The sequence below is a fragment of the Pyrus communis genome, chromosome 2 (assembly GCF_041283825.1).
Source record: "Pyrus communis isolate YQ-2024b chromosome 2, ASM4128382v1, whole genome shotgun sequence".
Classification (NCBI taxonomy): domain Eukaryota; kingdom Viridiplantae; phylum Streptophyta; class Magnoliopsida; order Rosales; family Rosaceae; genus Pyrus; species Pyrus communis.
In genome coordinates, this window is record NC_142566.1 from 3,757,415 (window position 1) to 3,777,605 (window position 20,191).

The 20,191-nt window shown below is 40.7% G+C and overlaps 2 protein-coding genes and 1 long non-coding RNA gene across 3 annotated transcripts; 1 reads left to right on the plus strand and 2 right to left on the minus strand.

Moving 5' to 3' along the window:
* The first annotated feature begins 8,904 nt into the window (after positions 1 to 8,904).
* LOC137747131 (histone-lysine N-methyltransferase, H3 lysine-9 specific SUVH3-like) lies at positions 8,905 to 11,872 on the plus strand. Its single transcript, XM_068487154.2, has 2 exons — positions 8,905 to 9,080; positions 9,315 to 11,872. The coding sequence occupies exon 2, from the start codon at positions 9,511 to 9,513 to the stop codon at positions 11,578 to 11,580; it is 2,070 nt and encodes a 689-aa protein (XP_068343255.1). The 5' UTR covers positions 8,905 to 9,080; positions 9,315 to 9,510; the 3' UTR covers positions 11,581 to 11,872.
* Positions 11,873 to 13,437: 1,565 nt separating this feature from the next.
* On the minus strand, positions 13,438 to 16,650 carry LOC148698369 (uncharacterized). The gene is made up of 2 exons (XR_015954288.1): positions 14,522 to 16,650; positions 13,438 to 14,405 (listed from the first exon to the last, which is right to left on the minus strand). It is a non-coding gene; the product is annotated as an uncharacterized LOC148698369 (long non-coding RNA).
* Positions 16,651 to 16,672: 22 nt separating this feature from the next.
* On the minus strand, positions 16,673 to 18,304 carry LOC137746716 (mitogen-activated protein kinase kinase kinase 20-like). Its single transcript, XM_088681809.1, has 2 exons — positions 17,264 to 18,304; positions 16,673 to 17,039 (listed from the first exon to the last, which is right to left on the minus strand). The coding sequence occupies exon 1, from the start codon at positions 18,092 to 18,094 to the stop codon at positions 17,285 to 17,287; it is 810 nt and encodes a 269-aa protein (XP_088537935.1). The 5' UTR covers positions 18,095 to 18,304; the 3' UTR covers positions 16,673 to 17,039; positions 17,264 to 17,284.
* Positions 18,305 to 20,191: the final 1,887 nt, after the last annotated feature.

Sequence of the window (20,191 nt, forward strand, 5' to 3'; positions counted from 1 at the left end):
TCCCCTTTCTTCATTCAATATGTCACTTTACTATTTATCTTCAATGCACTTAACAATTTGGACTCAAATCTTACAATTGAGCTTAAATATGAGTCCAAATCTCCCCAATACATCGCATCCCGATCTTGGTGTCTGAAGGACAACAGGATAGCCACGTGCTGGCTAACACCTGAGGATGGCGCAAGGCATTTATGAATACATATGCTGAGAACATGAGAAACATGCATATAAATTTCTCACATGACTACACAAAGTAATATTCAAATACAAACCTTACAAAAATAATAGTGATAACGCATGACATGTTCAAAGCATACTGCTAATTCAGAATACAAGCAAAAGGTATAATAGAAGGTGCTATTACAAGAGATGTCCAACACGGAGAGGACACAAGCTCACTGATATGGGAATGCCTCGTAACTCGGATTGTATGCCTCATTCCTAGGTCCTGAGGGGGCGCAAAACAAAATATGAATGGACCAAGTTTATATATAAGTAATACTAAAACAGTTATTCATCAATGTACTTACCCCTAGTTTAGAAAACTCAATAGCATAATATATAATAGGTTTTCCCAAAACCCTAGCATGCCATAAAACTTCATAAAACATATATCATATATAGTGTGCTTAGTAGTGGTATTAAAATAGCCCAAAGGTCGTCACTCGCCCGTAGGTCCTGCATCACCCGACTGAAGCCATATATAAATCTTCATTCTCCCGTAGCCCTTACATCACCCGACCGAAGCCATATATAAATTTTCATTCGCCCGTAGGCCCCTACATCACCTGACCAAAGCCATATATAGATATCATTTGCCCGTAGGCACATAGTATGAATACCCACTGAATAAGCACATAAAAACATGAACATAATATTTCCAAAATATATGTATATATCTCAATGGAGCTCAATAGCTCAAACATCATATCTTAACTCATATTCGTGAATATCTCAATAAACGTAAATCCAGTGAAGCATGATATTTCATCAACCGTATATCCAATTTACTCATAAACATTTCATAAAACGTAGTCATAAAATCATGCTTTTCATGTATACATTTCTAGTAATAAAATCATGCATTTTGGAAGTGGTCCATTCACAAATACTCCTTCGTCAAAGAGCCATGCGAACTAGGGAGGACGTAAACGTCACTAACAAATGCACCTAAGCACATAAGGGGACTAATTAATAAAACTATACTAAAAGGATTGAATATCAGGAAACGGACATGATAAAAGGATTCAGGACGTTGAAAAACCTAAGGGGGAACCTCGGGTACCCCCACCTGCCACCGCACGCACCGAGTTAGGTCGCTAGAAAGTTGGCCGGAAAAGTCGCGCGGCACCGCTGTAGAGCCTAAAATAATCCCAAAAATTCTAGAGGCGACATGTGGACTTTTATTCAAGAAATACAAGATTGCCCTCAATAAATGGGCAGGCTTCTCAGATGCTCCCACACGCAGCTCACATCCCTGGATATCTCAGTAGCTGAATACGACTGCCCACATCTCACCTGCCTTTAGCAAGGAATTAAAGATAAGGATTAATTACCCAAATCCTATCCTTAGTACATTCCCATTTGAAAATTGACTTCAATCAAGTAAGTAATCCTAATATAAGTCAAGTAAGTGACCACGTGAGTCAACTACTCCATCAGAGTAGCCTACTCAACTACCCGTCTTACATCAAAGTTTTGCAAGACGCCTCAAGCAGGCAAAGCTCCCGAAGCCCCGAAGCTGAAACTAAAACCTAAGTGACAACGTAGGATCGACTGCTTTGTTGAAGTAGTTCACCCAGCCACCTGTCCTATGGTAAAGTTTCGCAAAAGACATGGCAAAATGTAAGGATGAAGAAAAAACAAGGAAAGTTGTTCATTAAATTTCTAGCAAATTGATAAACGGGCTTGAAGGCCAACAAAGTTCAAGCAAAGCAGAACAAAAAAGAAAATAAGAAAAACTCCTAAGTCTAAGCAAAAAGACTACTCCTTGGCAGCTTGCACAACCACTGGTTCCTCGATTGCCATGCCTTCTGCAGCCGCTCTACTCCCAGCAGCTTGCACAACCACTGGTTCCTCGACTGCCATGCCTTCTGCAGCCGCTCTACTCCCAGCAGCTAAAGCTCTCATCAGCTTATCCTCAACCCTCCCTGCTTGGACTGCCTGACCCTCAGCTGCTTCACCAAAGGTAGCCTTAAACGAGAAATCAAGCAGGTCAACTGGAGAAATGGAAAAAGTCTCGAAGTCATCCTCGGAAAAACTCATAATCTGACAGCCTGCCCTAAAGATGGTATACATAGCCAAGCTTGTAGAAATTGGCCTGACAAGAAGCAAGCGCTACTTCGTGACCAACTTTCTTATTCCTCATCTGTGCATTCTCCTCAACAAGCCCAGTGTGAGCACCTTGCAGCTCATTTTTCAGGTTCACGCTAGCAGACAACACACCTTGCAGACTTATGTCCTTAGACTCAAGCTTACTGGCAATCTCTTTAAGATGAGACACTTCAGCATGCATGAAGATAAACTCCTCGTACTTGGCAAAATAAGCAGATCATAGCTCCAAATTGACACGCTCAAAGTCCTCGACCAATGAAGAAGCACGACTGATTTCCTTCTCTGCAGCTTTCAACATCGCCTAAGTCGCACTAAGCCTAGCATTCAAATGGGAGGCCTCCTCACGAGCGATCTCTAACTGCAAAGAAGTGGAGGCAGAGACATCAGACCCTTTCAAAACGGCAGGTTCAGATTCAAGTTTCTCGATCTTTTCAGTAGCCTAGCGAAGCTAAGCCACCAATGCCACTCCGGCCTCATTAGCACACTTAACAGCATCCTGATTAACACGCATAGACTCAGCTGCTATGATCAAAGTCTTATGCATTGTAACAATCAGGGAGGACCTCTTCGAGTAGATGAGACGCTTCGTAAAAGAGTTTGAGTAGATGACAACTTTCCCAACGCTGTCAACAAACTTGACGCATGCATCGACATGCTCAAGCAGGTCAACCTTCAACAGCGCACAAACATCAGGAAACTCTCCAGCCTCAAACTCGGTGGATCTCTCACAACTGCCTATGCGAACAGATTTCCCCTTCTCAGCAGACGAGTCGGTCACGACAGAAGGAAGAGTAGGCCCAGACGCCACTTTAGCAACAGAATCCACATTTTCACTCTTCATAGCGGTGAGCCTCTCAGAAGCCGATCCAAACTTAACTCCCGACAGACACTTCAATACAAACTTGGACACCGGAGGCACCACCGAACTCTTTCGCTAGTCAAGTCTTTCAGTAATGGATGCGATCACCTTCGAATTAACAAGTTTCATAGGCTCAGGCTCCACGGTCTTCTTCGCTCCCTTAGGGAAAGTTAGATCAATAATAAGCTTCTCAGCAGCAGACGAGCTTCCACAAGTAGCAGAAAAAATCCTTGGCTTTTTCTTGGTCGAAGGCTCATAAGCAAGTGAGGAAGATCTTTTCTTTCCACCGTCGTTAGCAGTAGGCTCTACAGCAGCGATCGGGCAAGCCAACGCCTCGCCCTTTATCCGCTTTATCTCTTCCTTCTGCAGTAAACCATCTTTCTCCCAACGAAGAGGGCTGAGCAGCCAGCGTCACTCACAGTACTCAGCAGGAATGCCCAAGGCAATGTGCACTTTCTTCATATATGCCGAAGTCGTTGGGGTTGAGCCAAACTTCGCATATACGCAAAGCAAGAAAGACGATCAATAAATTGAAGTCATGGAGCAGCTCAACAAAAATTCAAGTAGGACAAGAATGAAGTAATTCACTTACCACTAATAAAGGTAGTCGGCACATGCAGCTCAGGAGAAGAGTCAGACTCTCACACTCCGCTCACCTTCAAGGTATTTCTCGCCCATTCATGGTCACATTTGCTAGAAGCATCGAACAGCCTATGGCGATATCTCAGCTGCCCTAGACCTTCCTTGTGGCTAATCTCAAAGAAGTACCAAAACTCATTTATGGTCAAGCCAAGATCAAAGAACCTGCTCAAGTTTGAGAATCCCACCATCACACGAACTATATTTGGGGAACACTGAGCAGGCACACATTTCATGGAGCAGATCACCTCTTGGAAAAGATGCGGCATGGGAAAAGTAAATCCTAACACAAAGTAGTACGGATGGAATTTGATAGCTCTCTTCCTAGCAAAGGCACTATCGCTGCATGGTTCATAGCCGCTATCATTTTTCACCCATTTGACGCTAACCCCAGACAGAATCGCATGCTTGTACGCCTCAAGAAAATCCCGAAATAGCTTGTCGGAATTAATCTTGACATGCACAACTTTGAAGTAACCCCCTTACCAGAAGAACCACCTTGACAGTACAAAGGTGAAGGATATTCGTCACTTTTACGATCGGAGGAAAATATCTCAAAGTCTCTTCAAAAAGTATGAGGAAAAAATATTTAGAAGGTTGCTCGCGATGAAAGAATAATAAAAATAAATAAAAAAAGAGGACCGCAAGCCCAGCATCCCCATGCCAGGCCTCACGACCCTCATGCTCTCTCTCACTCCTTACACGTAGCCCAAGCCACTCGGCCCAACAAGAAAGGAGACCCACGCCTCCTTCATCTCCTCTCATTCACGCACTAGGCACCCTAAGGAGTAACCTAGGACTCTCGGCCCAGGTCACAAGCACAAGAGGCTCGGCCCATGTCGGTCTCTCTCATTCTCTTCCTGCCAGCCCAGGCTCCAACCCTGCAGCTATGAAGACCAGGCCCAGGCCAGTTTCCCTGCGCCTTAGCACATCGTGCCACCTGGCCTACGCCGCCAACACCTTGACAAAGCCAAGCCAACTCGTGCCGCGCCACCTAGCAACCCACGGCCTCTATACTGTGTGTCATCAACCTCCTTGGCACCCACCAAGTCAATTTTTCAAGTCCCTAGACTCCAAAAAAAATTCAAGAAGAAGAAAATTAAAAATTTTCTTACCTTGGTGCAGCATGGAGAATAAGAAGAACAACGAGAAACGACTCTTTGAAAAGGCAAGAAAATAAAAACGCTAGGGGAGGGGGACTAAAAATTTCCTCTGGCTTCTCTTTCTTGTTGGGATAATAATTGTTCTCCAAATTTATTTAATCCTCTGCTTAAGGCAGAATTAAACAGGTATTGGGAATAATTATTTTCCTTTTCCTAGAAGAAGTCTATCTCCAAATCAAGAAAGAAGATCAAGTTCAAACTGGGAAACAATTCTACAAGCCTAAGTAGCTTAAGATTCCTACACCTATTATCCTTTTCTTTCATGCAGCATAGTAGGTGTGGGGGTATTTGTGGAGCCTAAAATAATCCCAAAAATTCTAAAGGTGACACGTGGACATTTATTCAAGAAATACAAGATAGCCCTCAATAAATGGGCAGGCTTCTCAGATGTTCCCATGCGTAGCTCACATCCCTAGAGATTTCAGCAACTAAATACGACTGCCCACAGCTCACCTGCCCTTAGCAATGAATTAAAGATAAGGATTAATTACCCAAATCCTATCTTTAATACATTCCCATTTGAAAATTGACTCCAATCAAGTAAGTAATCCTAATTTAAGTCAATTAGGGATAATTATCCCATTATCTCAAGAGATTATTTCTTATTAAATATCTTGGGAATATTTAGAGAATATCTCCCCATTAAACACTATATGGTCGGCCTTAACCCTATAAATACCCCATATTCTACCAATTTTCAAGAGCTTTTTGCAACCCTAAAAAGCATAAACACTCTACTCTCTAAAAGAAACTAGCTTAGGCATCGGAGATCCGTTGACCTAACCCCCCCCCCCCAACCTCGTAGGCGCATGAGGCTTAGGTCTCTGATCAAAGGTGTTGATTGTTTTGCAGGTGCATTTTTGTCGAGACTGAAGACGGCGAAAATTTGCATCCACAGCTGTCGCGGTCGCCATCGTGGATGGTGGTAGAGCACGGTACCTCTAGTGGAGGCGTGTGTGCTCCATGCACTGGCTAAGACATGCACTCATGCGTGCCCACGCGCAAGTCCACACACGAACTGTGACATCCCACATCGCCCAGGGGAGTGATCCTTAAATGTATATTCTCATCCCTACTTAGCACGAGGCATTTTGGGAGCTCACTGGCTTCGGGTTCCATAGGAACTCTGAAGTTAAGCGAGAAGGGGGCTAGAGCAATCCCATGATGGGTGACCCACTGGGAAGTTGCTCGTGAGTTCTCAAAAACAAAACCGTGAGGGAATGGTAAGCCCAAAGCGGACAATATCGTGCTACGGTGGTAGAGTGGGCCCGGGAAGTGATCCGCCCCGGGCCAGGATGTGACAATTTGGTATCATAGCCTAACCCTGGCCGCGTGTGTGCCGACGAGGACGTCGGGCCCCTAAAGGGGGTGGATTGTGACATCCCACATCGCCCAGAGGAGTGATCCTTAAATGTATATTCCCATCCCTACTTAGCACGAGGCCTTTTGGGAGCTCACTGGCTTCGGGTTCCATGGGAACTCCGAAGTTAAGCGAGTAACACGCGAGAGCATTCCCAGGATGGGTGACCCATCGGGAAGTTCTCGTGTGAGTTCCCAGAAACAAAACCGTGAGGGCTTAGTCAGGGCCCAAAGCGAACAATATCATGCTACGGTGGTGGAGTGGGCCCGGGAAGTGGTCCACCCCAGGCCGGGATGTGACACGAACCCATACACTGAATGGGTTCTGGGTTCTGGGTTGGGTTTGGGCTTGGTTCTGGGTTAGGGCTTGGTTCTAGGTTAGGGCTTAATTATGGGTTGGGTTTGTTTCTGGGTTGGGCTTGGTTGCATGGCCCAAGATTTGGCCCGGGTAGTAATTGGGTTCTGGATATGAGTTTAAGGGTATCAAGTTGGGTCGACCCAGTTTCAGGCCGTGGATCGCTAGGTTTATGGGCAAACCTTCAAACTCTCATAACTTTTTCAATACCAAATCGGGTGATTCAAAAATGAAAAAACATAGTTCTCAACGAGATGAAAAGAATGGTACCTTGCACGACGACTAACTCATTGTGGTCTGGCTGAAAAACGCCTCGAAAGTGGCAGTGCTCGTTGAAAAACTGGGAAAAGCTTACTTCGAGCTATATCTGCGTTTAACAAGTGTGTACAACTTAAAACGAGCCTCGATCTAACCTTAAAACACATCCTAAAGATTTCTAGGAGCTTACCCATGTTGGAAAAATCATTGCGGAGTTCGTCGGAGAAGGGGTGCACCGTGACTGTCACGATTGAAGTATCAAGTTTTGGCTTGGGGTTTCGAGGTCTACATCCAACCAGTGAGTTTTGTGGTTTTTGTTGTGTGAGTGAAGCTCAAAGAGAAGAGGGAGAGTTTGCAGAGAAGAGAAAGCTCAGGGGGAGTCTTAAGGTAAAATGGAGAGAAAGTGATGGGGAGAGAGAGTGCTATAAAGAAAATATCCAAAAAGGAAGGGGGAATCTGGATTGGGTAAAAATATAAGGGGACAAGAATCCCAAGTGGGTCCCCCTTGGTTCGCAATTTAAGAATATATAAAATGAAACACAAATATTCGAAAACGTTTGACGGTTCGAACATAGAATCTTAGTTATACATCTGATTTGGAATCCGTTCGCACCTACGCGTTCGTGACGATGAGTACGATACGAATAAATTAATTAACTTAAGACTACGCGTTTCAACGAGACGGTCAACGAAAGTCAACTCAAGGGTAATTTGGTAATTTCATAAGTCCGTTAATACAAAATATGATAAATCAGGGACTGGGTTTCACAACTTGAAACTCATATAAGTTTCCAACTAAAGTGAGACCAAATTTGGGTTCCAATATGAGATTCGAACCCAATATGGAGTTTTTGCCAAATGCCAACTAAGAAAACTAAGATTTGAGTTTTGACTCCAATTATCTTCAATGCACATACTTTTATTGTCAAGTTGAGTTTTGAGTCTTTTGACCCCAATGTTGGAGGAGAAGAGTGGAGTATGGTCGACGGAACTCAATAGTTGGGGGAAAGAGAAGTGGATTCGCAACTATGTGCAATGTCAAGAGCTTATGGGTGACGAAGTGACATTATTACGCTTTAGAATGTGTCTCGTGACCTCTATTGATGGAAATTTGCATAGAATTCATTTAAATCTTTTAATAGGGAATAAAGTAGCAGCTTTTAATGAATTCAAGAACTTATTGAAAAAAAAAAGTTTAGAGACTTGATTTTTACTCATGTAATATTTTAGGGACCAAATCAGCAATTTAATCCAAAAGTTAATTTTGATACTAACTTTACAATTTTTCTTCAATGGTACGTGTAGCATTAAGTGATATGAAGAATAAATGACTGAGTTAAAAAATAGAAGATTCATCAGTTGTGGCAATCAAATCTAATGACTAATATAGCTATAGCATTGAGTGCTACATAGCATTGAAGCCACATAAATTTGACTAGTTTCATGATTTTGCTTTCGGGTCAACTACATTATACACCACAAGGTTTGGGGGTCAATTGCAAAATGAGTCATGAGGTTTCAATTTTTGTATTTTACACGATGTGATTTCTGAAATGCACTAATTTAACATCTCTGTCAATTTTACAATCTAATTGGACGTTATGTGCTTATGTAGCATAGATTTGACCCACATTTTAAGTACTCGTCAACTGTCAACTTTAATGTTTAACGCTTTACTCATTTAATCATTTTATGAAATTGACGATCAACGTGTACTTAAAATGTGAATCCAGTATATGCTACATCAACACTTAACCTCTAATTAGACATTAAAACTGACGAACATCTTAAATTGGTATAATTCAGCAACTAATGACTCGTTTTACAAATGATCCCAAATTTTTTAGTCTAGATGCACTTAAACTTTTTTTTGTTACTTTTTAAGAAAGCGAAAAATGAGGAAACTTTTAAAAGTGTAAACTGGCCTAGATGGACACCATTTGGCAAAACATAGCAACATACGACGGTTTAAAGTTGGACCCAGTAAAAAAGGTAGAAACCGGAACTGAGTTAGTGCGTTCTCTCTCTCTCTCTCTCTCTCTCTCTCTCTAACTCTGAAAGTGAAAGTCGCCAACGGAGAAATAACCAGCTCTCAACTGAAAATGCAAAAGAGGTGAGTGACAATGGTTTTGCAATTCTTGTTTTCCCACCGAAGCTTTCATGCATGTAAATCCGATGCTTAATTTTGAATATTTCTGGCCAATATTTTAAATCTTAGCCAAATACCCATCTCAGTACCATGTTCTAGATCTCATTTTCTGTAGATTTCAGCTCGAGTTTTTCTGTGCTCTTTAAATTATGAAACTTTTAAGTAATGTGCAGCGTCGTTTGTGATGTTTTCTTGCAGAGATCCATGTCTAAAGTGAAAATTTCTATTTTTTTTCTCTGAAAAAAAAAGATGATGAAATTGGGGCTTAGAGTTTAGAGAACCATCACAAGAACCCAGAAGTTGAAGGAAGATAAATTAAGGAAAAGGGATTTTCGAGTTTGTCGAAAAAGCGAAAAACTTTGGTTTTGTGTTGATTTGTGAACAAGGGTTTGTAATGGAAGGAGGGTCCAGCCAAAACTTCGTTCCTCCTTCAGCTGGGTTTGATAAGTCAAGGGTTTTGGATGTTAGACCTTTGCGTAGTTTGATGCCGGTGTTCCCGGCTGCGTCTCAGGCCCCATCCTTTCCGGGCATGCCTCCCTTTGGCAATACCCCTAATGGGTTTCCTCCGTTTTACCCATTTGGTTTACCGCCAAGCTACCAGGCCTCACCTGATCTAAATAGTGAGATGAGGACGCCAACCGGTCCCATGCCCGCTCCTATCCGGTCATATAGAGCCCCAGCCTCATCTGGCGCCGATGACTTTCCAGAGGATTCCAATGGAGATGGGTACTTTGATCCTCATGTAGGTTCTAGTTCGTCTCGAAAGAAGACCACAAAAGCTAGTTCATCTCGGAAGAAGACCAAGAAAAATGGAGATGGTGATTCGTTAACAAACAATGGGTCAGGTGTGACCTTTGTTTCTGTTATGAGTTCATTTCAAATTGAAGATGGTAACAGGGAGTTGGTTAATTATGTGCTCATGAATTTTGATGCACTCCGGAGAAGGATATGCCAGATTGAAGATAACAAGGAATCGAAAACTGGGGTTATTAAGCGTGCAGATTTGAAAGCTGGTGGCATCGTGATGAGCAAAAAGGTTCGGACAAACATGAGGAGGAGAGTTGGGGTTATCCCTGGAGTTGAGATTGGCGACATTTTCTTTTTCCGAATGGAAATGTGTGCAGTCGGATTACATGCTCCATCTATGGCTGGAATTGACTACATGACTGGCAATGGTGATGGTGACAAAGATCCAGTGGCCTTAAGCATTGTTTCTTCAGGGGGCTATGATGATGAGGCAGAGGCCAGCGATGTCTTGATATACAGTGGTCAGGGTGGAAATAGCAACAGCAAAGACAAAGATAGGGAGGTTGCTGATCAGAAGCTTGAAAGGGGTAATCTTGCTCTTCAGAGAAGCTTGCATCATGGAAATGAAGTACGAGTGATTCGGGGCGTGAAAGATGATGTTAGTTCAACAATAAAGATCTATGTCTATGATGGCCTATATAAAGTTCATGAGTCATGGACAGAAAGGGGGAAAGCTGGTTGCAATATATTCAAGTACAAGTTGTTGAGGGTGCCTGGACAGCCACCAGCTTTTGCAGTTTGGCAAGCCATTCGTAAGTGGAAGGATGGTTTTTCCTCAAGGGCTGGACTTGTTCTTCAAGACCTCACTTCAGGGACTGAACCTGTACCTGTTTCCCTTGTAAATGAGGTTGATAATGAGAAGGCGCTGGTTTCTTTCACTTATTTCCCTACGCTCAAATATACTAAATCATTCAGTCTAATGCCACCTTCTTTTGGATGCAATTGCCGCAGTGCATGCCAGCCAGGTGATACGAATTGCTCTTGCATTCAGAAAAATGGAGGTGATTTTCCTTATACTAGCAATGGGATTCTAGTAGGCCGTAAACAATTGTTACATGAATGTGGTCCTACGTGTCCATGCACTCCCAACTGCAAAAACCGAGTATCCCAAACTGGTGTAAAATTCCGGCTGGAAGTGTTTAAGACAAAGGATAGGGGATGGGGCCTCCGGTCATGGGATTCTATTCGTGCTGGTGCTTTTATTTGTGAGTATGCTGGTGAGGTTATAGATGAAGCGAAGTTAAAACAGAAAGAGGAGGGAGGGGAAAATGATGAATATATTTTTGACACAGGCCGTGATTATGAATCATTCAAGTGGAGTTATGAACCTGGATTAATAGAGGAGAGTCCTAATGATGTTGAGGAGTATAACATTCCGTATCGCCTGATCATAAGTGCCAAGAATGTTGGGAATGTAGGTCGGTTCATTAATCACAGCTGCTCACCAAATGTTTTTTGGCAACCAGTTGTATATGAGCACAACAATCAGTCTTTTGTCCATATTGCTTTTTATGCCATCAGACACGTTCCCCCGATGACAGAGTTGACATATGATTATGGGAGTTCAAGCTCTAATGAAGCTGGCGGTAACAGTGGACCCAACAGGAAGAATAAATGCTTATGTGGATCGTCAAAATGCCGGGGTTATTTTGGTTGATCGTGTAGGTTCTAAAACAGGCGGATGCAGTGCCAACAAACATGATCCTGGTTCGAATAACTGGAACTTCATCTTGTTTAAATGTTTTTGAATGTAGCATAGCTGTAGTTTGTTGTTTTGTCTTTCAATTTCTGGTCGATGGATTAGGTTCCAACAACAGACTATCATGGTGCCGACAAACATGATCCTGGTTAAAGTCTGGAATCTCCATCATGTTATATGCTTTTGAACTTAACATGACTGTGATTTTGTTTATCTTTCAATCTTTAGGGGAGGCATGCCTGCGTACTTTAAGTTCCCATCTTTTTTTCTTATATAAAAACTCTCTGCATGGCAATTCATAAATGCAATCTAGGATATATGTGTAAGAAGATGCTTATGCTACGGATTCATGAAACGTCGTATTTGGAATCTGCTTGAATTTCTAATAAATAATATTATGAGATGCTGTTATAGGATAGTATTGCTCTGTTTTTACTGGGCAAGTCACGTACTTGTGTTAGGAAACAAATGGATGGAATTATAGTTTAGTTACTTCTTGATTATTCATTGTTAACGTTTGCTCTGATCGTAACCCATTTGTTGTACTGAAGTTTGGAGGTCCATGTAGACACAGTTCGACGTTTCCTTACTTATATCATCCTTGTACAACCGGACCCAAAAGTTCTTTTCATGACATATTCAGCTTTAGCTAAACCAAACTAATTGATATTTCTGGCGATGACTCGGGTGAGTCATGACCAGGCAACTACTTTGTTCATCAAAGTTTAGTTTCGTCTGGCCGTTTAGATGTTAGCCCTTCATCAATTTAAGAGATTTGTGGACATTATACCCCTGGATTTACACATTTGGTGTGTTATAGTATCCCTAGAGCAGTGATATGTTTTATGTTCTGCAGGAGGTTCTACTTCTATTCTGCAATGATACTATTAGAAGTTTCGAGATTGACCTCGGCGACGTTTGGTCATCTTCTAGAGTGGCAGTTGCTAGTTCCTTGGCGTTGCCCATAAATGAGGAATGGTTACAATTAGGTGAAGAATGTGTTTCTCAGTTTAGCTTTCTGGGTAATTGGGCTGGTGTAGTTCCCAGCATAGCGGTTTAGAAATTCTGCAAAAAATATACCATATGCGGTATGCTTTCGAAGAGAGAGAGATGCAGGTTTTTGGAAGGGGAAGTTGATATCCCAATTTGAGATTGTCATTCTCTTGAACATTGTAATGTCACATATCAACTTACGAGTTCATTACAATGTTGGACTTTCTTCTCTTTGTCTGTTAGTATGTTAACTGCTGACATCGCAATCGTGGGCCTACTTTCACCCAACTGCATTGAGAAATTAATTAATATTAATATATTAAGAATGTTTTTGCAGCCTTCGTTATAGTTCCCAAACCAAAAAAAAAAAAATTATCAAAAACCCTAACAAAACATCCCGACAGGTGAGAAAGAAGAAGGAATTCTCGGGGATAAATTCTTTTTCATTAATTTTAATAAAAAAAATTGTAATTTATGAGTGGGTGCCTGCCACATCAGTAGTTAACAGACAAATTGATGAAGAAAGGGATGGAGGTTTGACATTGTAACTATTTCATAAGCTAATGTATGACGTTGCAATGTTTGAAAAATGAGATATAAGTTTGTTATTTGACCCAAAATTGACGTGTAAAATGTATCTTACCCTTAATAATTTTTCCGAATTTTACTTTCTTGTTTTTCCAATACAACTGTATTATTTACCCTAGGTTGGCGAAGAAATTTGGGGTAAGTCAAATAATGTGTCAACCATTTAAGTTGTTATCGAATTTGTCATTCAAGAAATCCGGACTTAAAACCTTTCACTTGCACAGCCAAACCTCATTAACGGCAGGTGAAGAATTTGAATACATAAGAATATAATATTCACTCATTCATCCTAATCATGATCGCAACACCGTCATTACTCACAATACCATCCCTCATTACAAGCAAGCCCTCCTCACACTCAAGAGTTCAAAATAATAACACCAAGCTGGTGGTACACGGAGCCATTGCACATTCTACTTTCTCAAATCAAACTTGTATAAACCCAGCTGCTATCTCAGAACCCGGTGCCGGTGGAGCGGAATTCTCGGAACAACGACGGAGCTTTTGTAAAAACCTGCATGGCTCAAAGATCTCACCACCTCCATCTTCGTACGACTAGCTGATTTTGATGGTTGCGGTCGAGCAAACAAATGGATGAAGTAATAGCTTCTCAGCAGTTAACCTTTCGCAAGACCTCGTGCTAAGGCAACTCTTAAGAAGGTCCCTAACTACACTTGAAATTTTTGCAGGGATTTTGGGACTAGATACGTGATCAAACATTATAGTGACATCACTACAATCGCCATAATCACTCAAGAGACTTCAAATCGAAAACTTTGCTACAAAAAATGACTTGATTAACGTTAAATCCATCATTTTTTATAGTTTGCATCCTCTAAATCATGTTTTTTTCAAACACCAAATCACGTTTTAAAAAAGCAGATGCGTTATTAAGCTGTAGTCTTTTCAAGATTTAGGACAAAGAATTATATACTCTTCTTCTCTAAGTAAGCAAAAGTCGGGTTTGTTGAAAATACATATAGATTTAAGACAAAACCTACGTACGACAGATGTAAACAAGTCAATACAGAACCAGCAATCTAAAGCAAAAATTGGCAAAAGTTGGGTTGTTGAAAACAATAACAAGAGTTAGGATTACCGTTTCAGATTGAATACATTAAGTGAGATACTTCAAGCCAAAACAGAGACAACATCACATTGGCAGCGAACCGAAAGCCAATAGATTAGGAGACTGCTGCAATCTGGAAACACAAGAATGAATTAAAACTACTATTTTGCAGACAGTGAGCCGCTTTCATGAAAGAAGTTGAGGATCCACGATAAAACCAATTGACAATATAGAGAGTAGCCCAATTACTTACAAGCACATGCAAGGTTCTTCCTTTCCTTGATGTGGGATTCGTACTCTCAACAACTTAAACAAAAAAGATCATAGCTTTAAACATCATGAAAAACCATACTCCAAGCATAGCACCTACTATTGTGCACGCTAGAGAGACAGATCAAAACCTGCAGAATCAAATCTCAGCGGTTCTGTTTTAATAAAGAGGTTAACTATATAATTGGTCTCAGAAGTTCAAAAACATCATTTGCACCTTTTACCACCTCTAACTTTCCATCCATTAAATCATGTTTTAAGAAATGTAGACGAGTATTTAAATTTTAGCGACCTTTCGGGATTTAGGACAAACAATTGTATAATCTTCTTTAAGCAAAGTAGGCAAAAATTAGGGTCATTGAAAACGGAATAGAAGGAAAAAAAAAAGAAGGAAAAAGTTACTACTAGCTTGCCAAAAGAAAGTTAGGATCAAGACCAACCAAAAGCTAGGCGTCCATATGATCCTGCAAGGCCAAAAAAAAGGTCAGTAATTAAGAACATGGGAAAAACTAATCTGGTAGAAGGACGCTGCAACAAATTGGAAGATTTAGGACCCAAGCAACGACATGGAAGAGAAATAATGAACCAACTGCTCCACTTTGAATGCTAAAATTCAATAGTTAGGCAAGACCATAATAGTGCCTGCAATAATAAGACTAACAATAACTAAACAAACTTCGGATACAAAATTTTGAATCCTTTGTGCAAATCCATGGATTAGTTGGAGAAAATAAAGGAATTAAAAGTTAAAAGTTAAAACTACTGGAGTGCAGAACAATACGATAGCTACCCTTTCAGCAAAGAAAGCAGATTTGCTTCTATAATCCAACTCTTCTAAACCACCTTTTCATCTAATTTCATTGATTCTATTTTGAGAAACAAGTAACTATTATTGCATTCAGAAGTCCAAAACTTTGCTACAAAAAATGACATAACTAAACACCACAATCGATCATTTTTTATCATTTTCAACCACCAAATATGTTAATATTCCTTTTTTCATCAAATCTTAGTGATTAATTTCAAAATGAGGGTCGGGGCTCCAACTATAACAGCATTCTGAATTCCAACTTCTCTTAGCTACATAATCTTATCATTTTTATGTTTTTCACCTCCTCGTATTTGCTACTTTTCATGATTTACTTTTCTGCAAAATGTGCTAAATTAACTTGGGATTGTTGAACAAAAGGTTTAGTGCCCAACCAAACAAGTGTAAACAAGTCAAAAACTCAGTAACAAAGTATCAGCTAGTGAAAGAAATTAAGTAAGTTGAGAAGTAATGTTAGATTTAGAAATGGCAGGTGAAGGCTGCCCTACAAGTTCTTAACACTTGCAGAAGAAGTTCTGCAGGACAATGCAGTTTATTGCAGCTGACACTGGTGAAATTGCAGATAACAGTGACTTTATTCCAATAAGATAGTGTGGAATACGGATCATACGTAACAGTCCTCTTGGACTCCAGAATAGCAGCCTTCTCTGTATCCAAAGAGTGATGAGAGTTATGGTGATGACCAATAATTGTTTTACCATATGTCAGGATCAAATGCTGACCTAGAAGGAAAGAAACAGAGAAGACCACTGAAATCTGCAAGCCAAACAGAGAAAATGGCACCTACTATACTGCAGATAGAGAGCCACCAAACAAAAGAAGCAACAGAAGGAACAAAGGAAGAACCAAAAGCTTTAAGCTTTAAGCATCACGAAAATATCACAAGTGATCCTCATTTTATCTTTTGAATCAACCAAATCACGTTTAAAAAAGCGGATAAGCATTTAAATTTTAGATATATTTCAAGATTTAGAACAAATAAGTTTATTTTTTTGAAGTGAAGAACAAGTAAGTTTATATTCCCCTTCTCTCAGTAAAGTACGCAAAAATTGGGGTAGTTTAAGACATAGGCAAGACCAGACCAATAACAAACATACACAAGTCAAACACAAGAACTAGCAAGCTAAAACAAAAATTGGGTTGTTGTAAACACAACCAAGAGTTATGACTAGCTTGCCAGAGAAAATTAGAAGCAAGACCTACCAAAATCTAGGTGTCTATTCGTCCTCTTTTGCAACACTATCGAGCCCTGCTCTGCAACATAATTATACTTTCGTTCTGTGATGAGGCTTCATTATCTTCTGTTATTCCACAAAATACACTCTTAGTTCCTTGTGTAAAAGCATTCTACATTTGATTCTTGGTAGATAAGAACTGACTTACAAATTAAAAAAAGTAGAAACTGTTAACCCTTGTACTCAGATTGCTGTTTTTCACTCTTACTGGTGCAAAGCATCTCAAATCATCTTTTCAAGCGTAGTCCTATATGATTAATGTGCCTCTGCTTGCTGCCGGCACTTCTCCGCTATCTATAGCCTAAGCAAGCGAAGAATTATAGATAAAAACTACGATGGTAACTTTCACAACAACAACATACTAACCAGAATCTTGGGCCTGGATGTAGTTTTGCTGCTTTGAGGTCGATAATGGGAAACTTCTGCTTCAAATCTAGTAACGCGCCAAAACACAGAATATCAATCAACAATTGGGAAAAAACATAATCACCACAACTAGCCATTCATGGCCATGGCTGCACAATTGCACAATCAGGATTAATAAAAGTAGACAAAATTAGGGGGGGGAAAAAACTACAATATATGTGCAATTCTGTGGTTACATACTTGAAATAAGAACTACAACAATAAAGATCAGAACACCAGACTTGTACTCACTTGTGACATAACACAGGACTTCTATAGTCCGGCTGGTATTACTAAACCCACTGGGGGCTGAATTTTCGGAACAACGGCATAGCCCAGAGAAGAATGACATGCTTCGGATGCCTGTGGCTCAGCTATGAACGGATGAAACAACAATTGTTCAGCAGTTAACCTTTCCCAAGAATTGATGGCTAGGCAACACTTGAGAAAATCGTTTGCCGCACTTGAGATTCCGGGAGGAATTTTGGGGGTAATTTCTTGAGAAACCATGTCTAAGAAGTCTTCAAGATCGGAGCCGGGCTTCACATCCCAAGGGGGGCTGCCTGTTAACATCTCAAGAACAATGGCACCAACAGACCAGATATCGGAGGACTGATTTTGCACATTATCCATCAAAGCATCCGGGTCCGTATACCTCGGAGTGCCTCTCCATCCACCCACATCCTCTTTGGTTCTCTTAGCCAATCCCAAATCTGCAACCTTGGCCACAAACCTTCCAGTATTAGCAACAGGCACAAGCAAAATGTTCTCCGGCTTTAAATCGCAGTGGACGTAATCGCACTCGTGAATGTGTATCAACCCTCGGAGAATTGACCTTGTGTAACTTATGACATCGGATTCCGGCAAACCCCGGCCCTTGAATCTCCTGATCAGGCCATCAAGGGTTCCCCCTGCGGCAAATTCGAGCAGCAAATTGTAGACCATCTGATCGCCATCCTCAGTGGTTGTGATTTCTTCACCCAAGCAATCAATCACAAAAGCGGAGCCTTTTACGTCGCTGAGAACCTCCATCTCGTGCTGAATCGACTCGGAATGGGAAAGCTCAGCAGATTTGACAGCCATGACCGGAGGCAGTGGTGGACGATCACTAGCAATGGGTTTGTTTTTCTTGGAAAAGGCAAGAAAAACCGACCCGAAACAGCCTTCTCCGAGCAAATCTCCTCTCTCCCACTCCTCGCCGTCGCCCCACAACCTCCCAGCTCTTCTTCTTCGGCCTTCCTTTTCATGATTTCGAACTTGTTGCGGAGAATCAGTGGTGAACGCAAACAAGCTAGTGTATGAGTGCGTGTGTGTTGGGTGGCTTAGGGTTTTGAAGAGACGTGTAGTCGGTGATATTCTGCCTTCTAACGGTCGTCTAGGGTTTGAATTGAAGCTACCTACAGAGACGACGTGAGCATCAAGCAACTAATTTCTTAGGGCTAATAATTTCTTCTCCTATTTATCATTTTATTTTATTTTTTGGTACATTATTTATCTTTTTATTTTGACGGTCTTGTGAAACTAGTAATAATTGACAACCACCTGACGGTAAGAACAGAGTATTTCAAATAAATAAAAATGAAAATGTAAAAGGGAATTATAACTTTTGTTGGAATTATAAAAGGTAATTAATTTGTTGAATTTGAAATTATAACTTTTAATTTTTTCCAAGTTCGAATATTCAAATTAATCATGATTTTTTAGGAATCAGTGTTTTGCCGGAATTTTCGGAACGTAATTCAGTTTTCTTACATTTTACAAGTTTTTAGATATTGTCACATAATTTTGTTGGGTTCACTCAATGGTATTTCTCCGTGCACATGGCAGTTTAGCGCATTGACCACCAAAAAAAAATCATACCTATGCCAATATAACTCATACCTATTTTTGACGTAAGTTCAATCCAAACTAATTTCTCTCTCTCTCTCTCTCTCTCTCTCTCTCTCTCTCTCTCTCTCTCTCCTAACAAGTAACAATTTAACCCACTAATAATATCGCTAAAAAAAAGCGTTATTTCTTCGTTTTTGGTATATACTTGTGTGTAAATCTAATTGATTGCACAACATGGATACATATGAGTCGAAATAAAACAGAGAAGAGCTAAATACATTTGATTTTAAGTGATAACTGTACCTATTTGTATAACTACCACAAGATATCATTAAACCTCACCCTTACAAACGATCGAACTCCATAGCAAAAGTCTGCCTGCATGTTGTGGAGGAAGTGGATTGGAATTTCCCGCAGCAGCTAATTTTTAAGCCTGGATAAAACACATTTTCAGTGACTTTCTGTGTATGGACATTTTACAGTTTTTTCCAAATAGGCACGTAACAATGCCAACGTAGTGTTACAACGAGCGTTTCTCTTGTGCCTACCAACATCGAACGGCTGTAACGATTCGAGTGTATCGGTAGAATTGGGTCTGAAGTTTCGTTTGAAGCTCCACAGCTGAAACAAGACCTCTCGATCTCGGTTAAAGCTCTAAAGTTGAGTTCCGAAGCTCAGTTTGTGGGAGTTATGAATCTCCCAGCTGAAAGAAGGCAGCCTCTCGATCTCTGACGGAGTTTTGAAGCTCAGTTTCTGGAAGTTATGAAGCTCCAAAGCTGAAACAAGACACTCTCGGTTGTCGTTATGAAGCTTCACAACTGAAACGAGGTTAGTTCCTCCAAATCGCCAACGACTATCAAAATCCACAGTGAAGATATGGCTCCCAGACCGTTGTCCAGAAACCCTTGACGCGTCGCCTTCGTCTTAGTAAATGTAGAAAGAATATTACAAACTAACAAGTAGTGTAGTGGAAAATATGTAAGCTTCTTCCCTCAAGGTTCATAGTTTGAACCCCCTGTACGTACCCTGCTTTCTACATTTTTTTTATGTTAAAAAAATGGGTCCATACCAATTTAGAAATATGCCCATACCATGTACCCTTAAGAGGGCCATGCCAATTTAGGAATTTGTTTTGTAGGCCTTGATTTACTTAATCAAGACAGACAAAAACAACCCCTAATAACACAAAGGAACGTATTGTAAATGTAATTGTTTTGGCTTGGCTTCTTCTCTAAAGTAAGTATGAACCCTAGCATTCACCATCATTCCTCTGCAATTCTCTCTCTCTCTCTCTCTCTCTCTCTCTCACTTCCTCTCTATCTCTTTTTTTTCAAATTCTAAGTCTCTCTA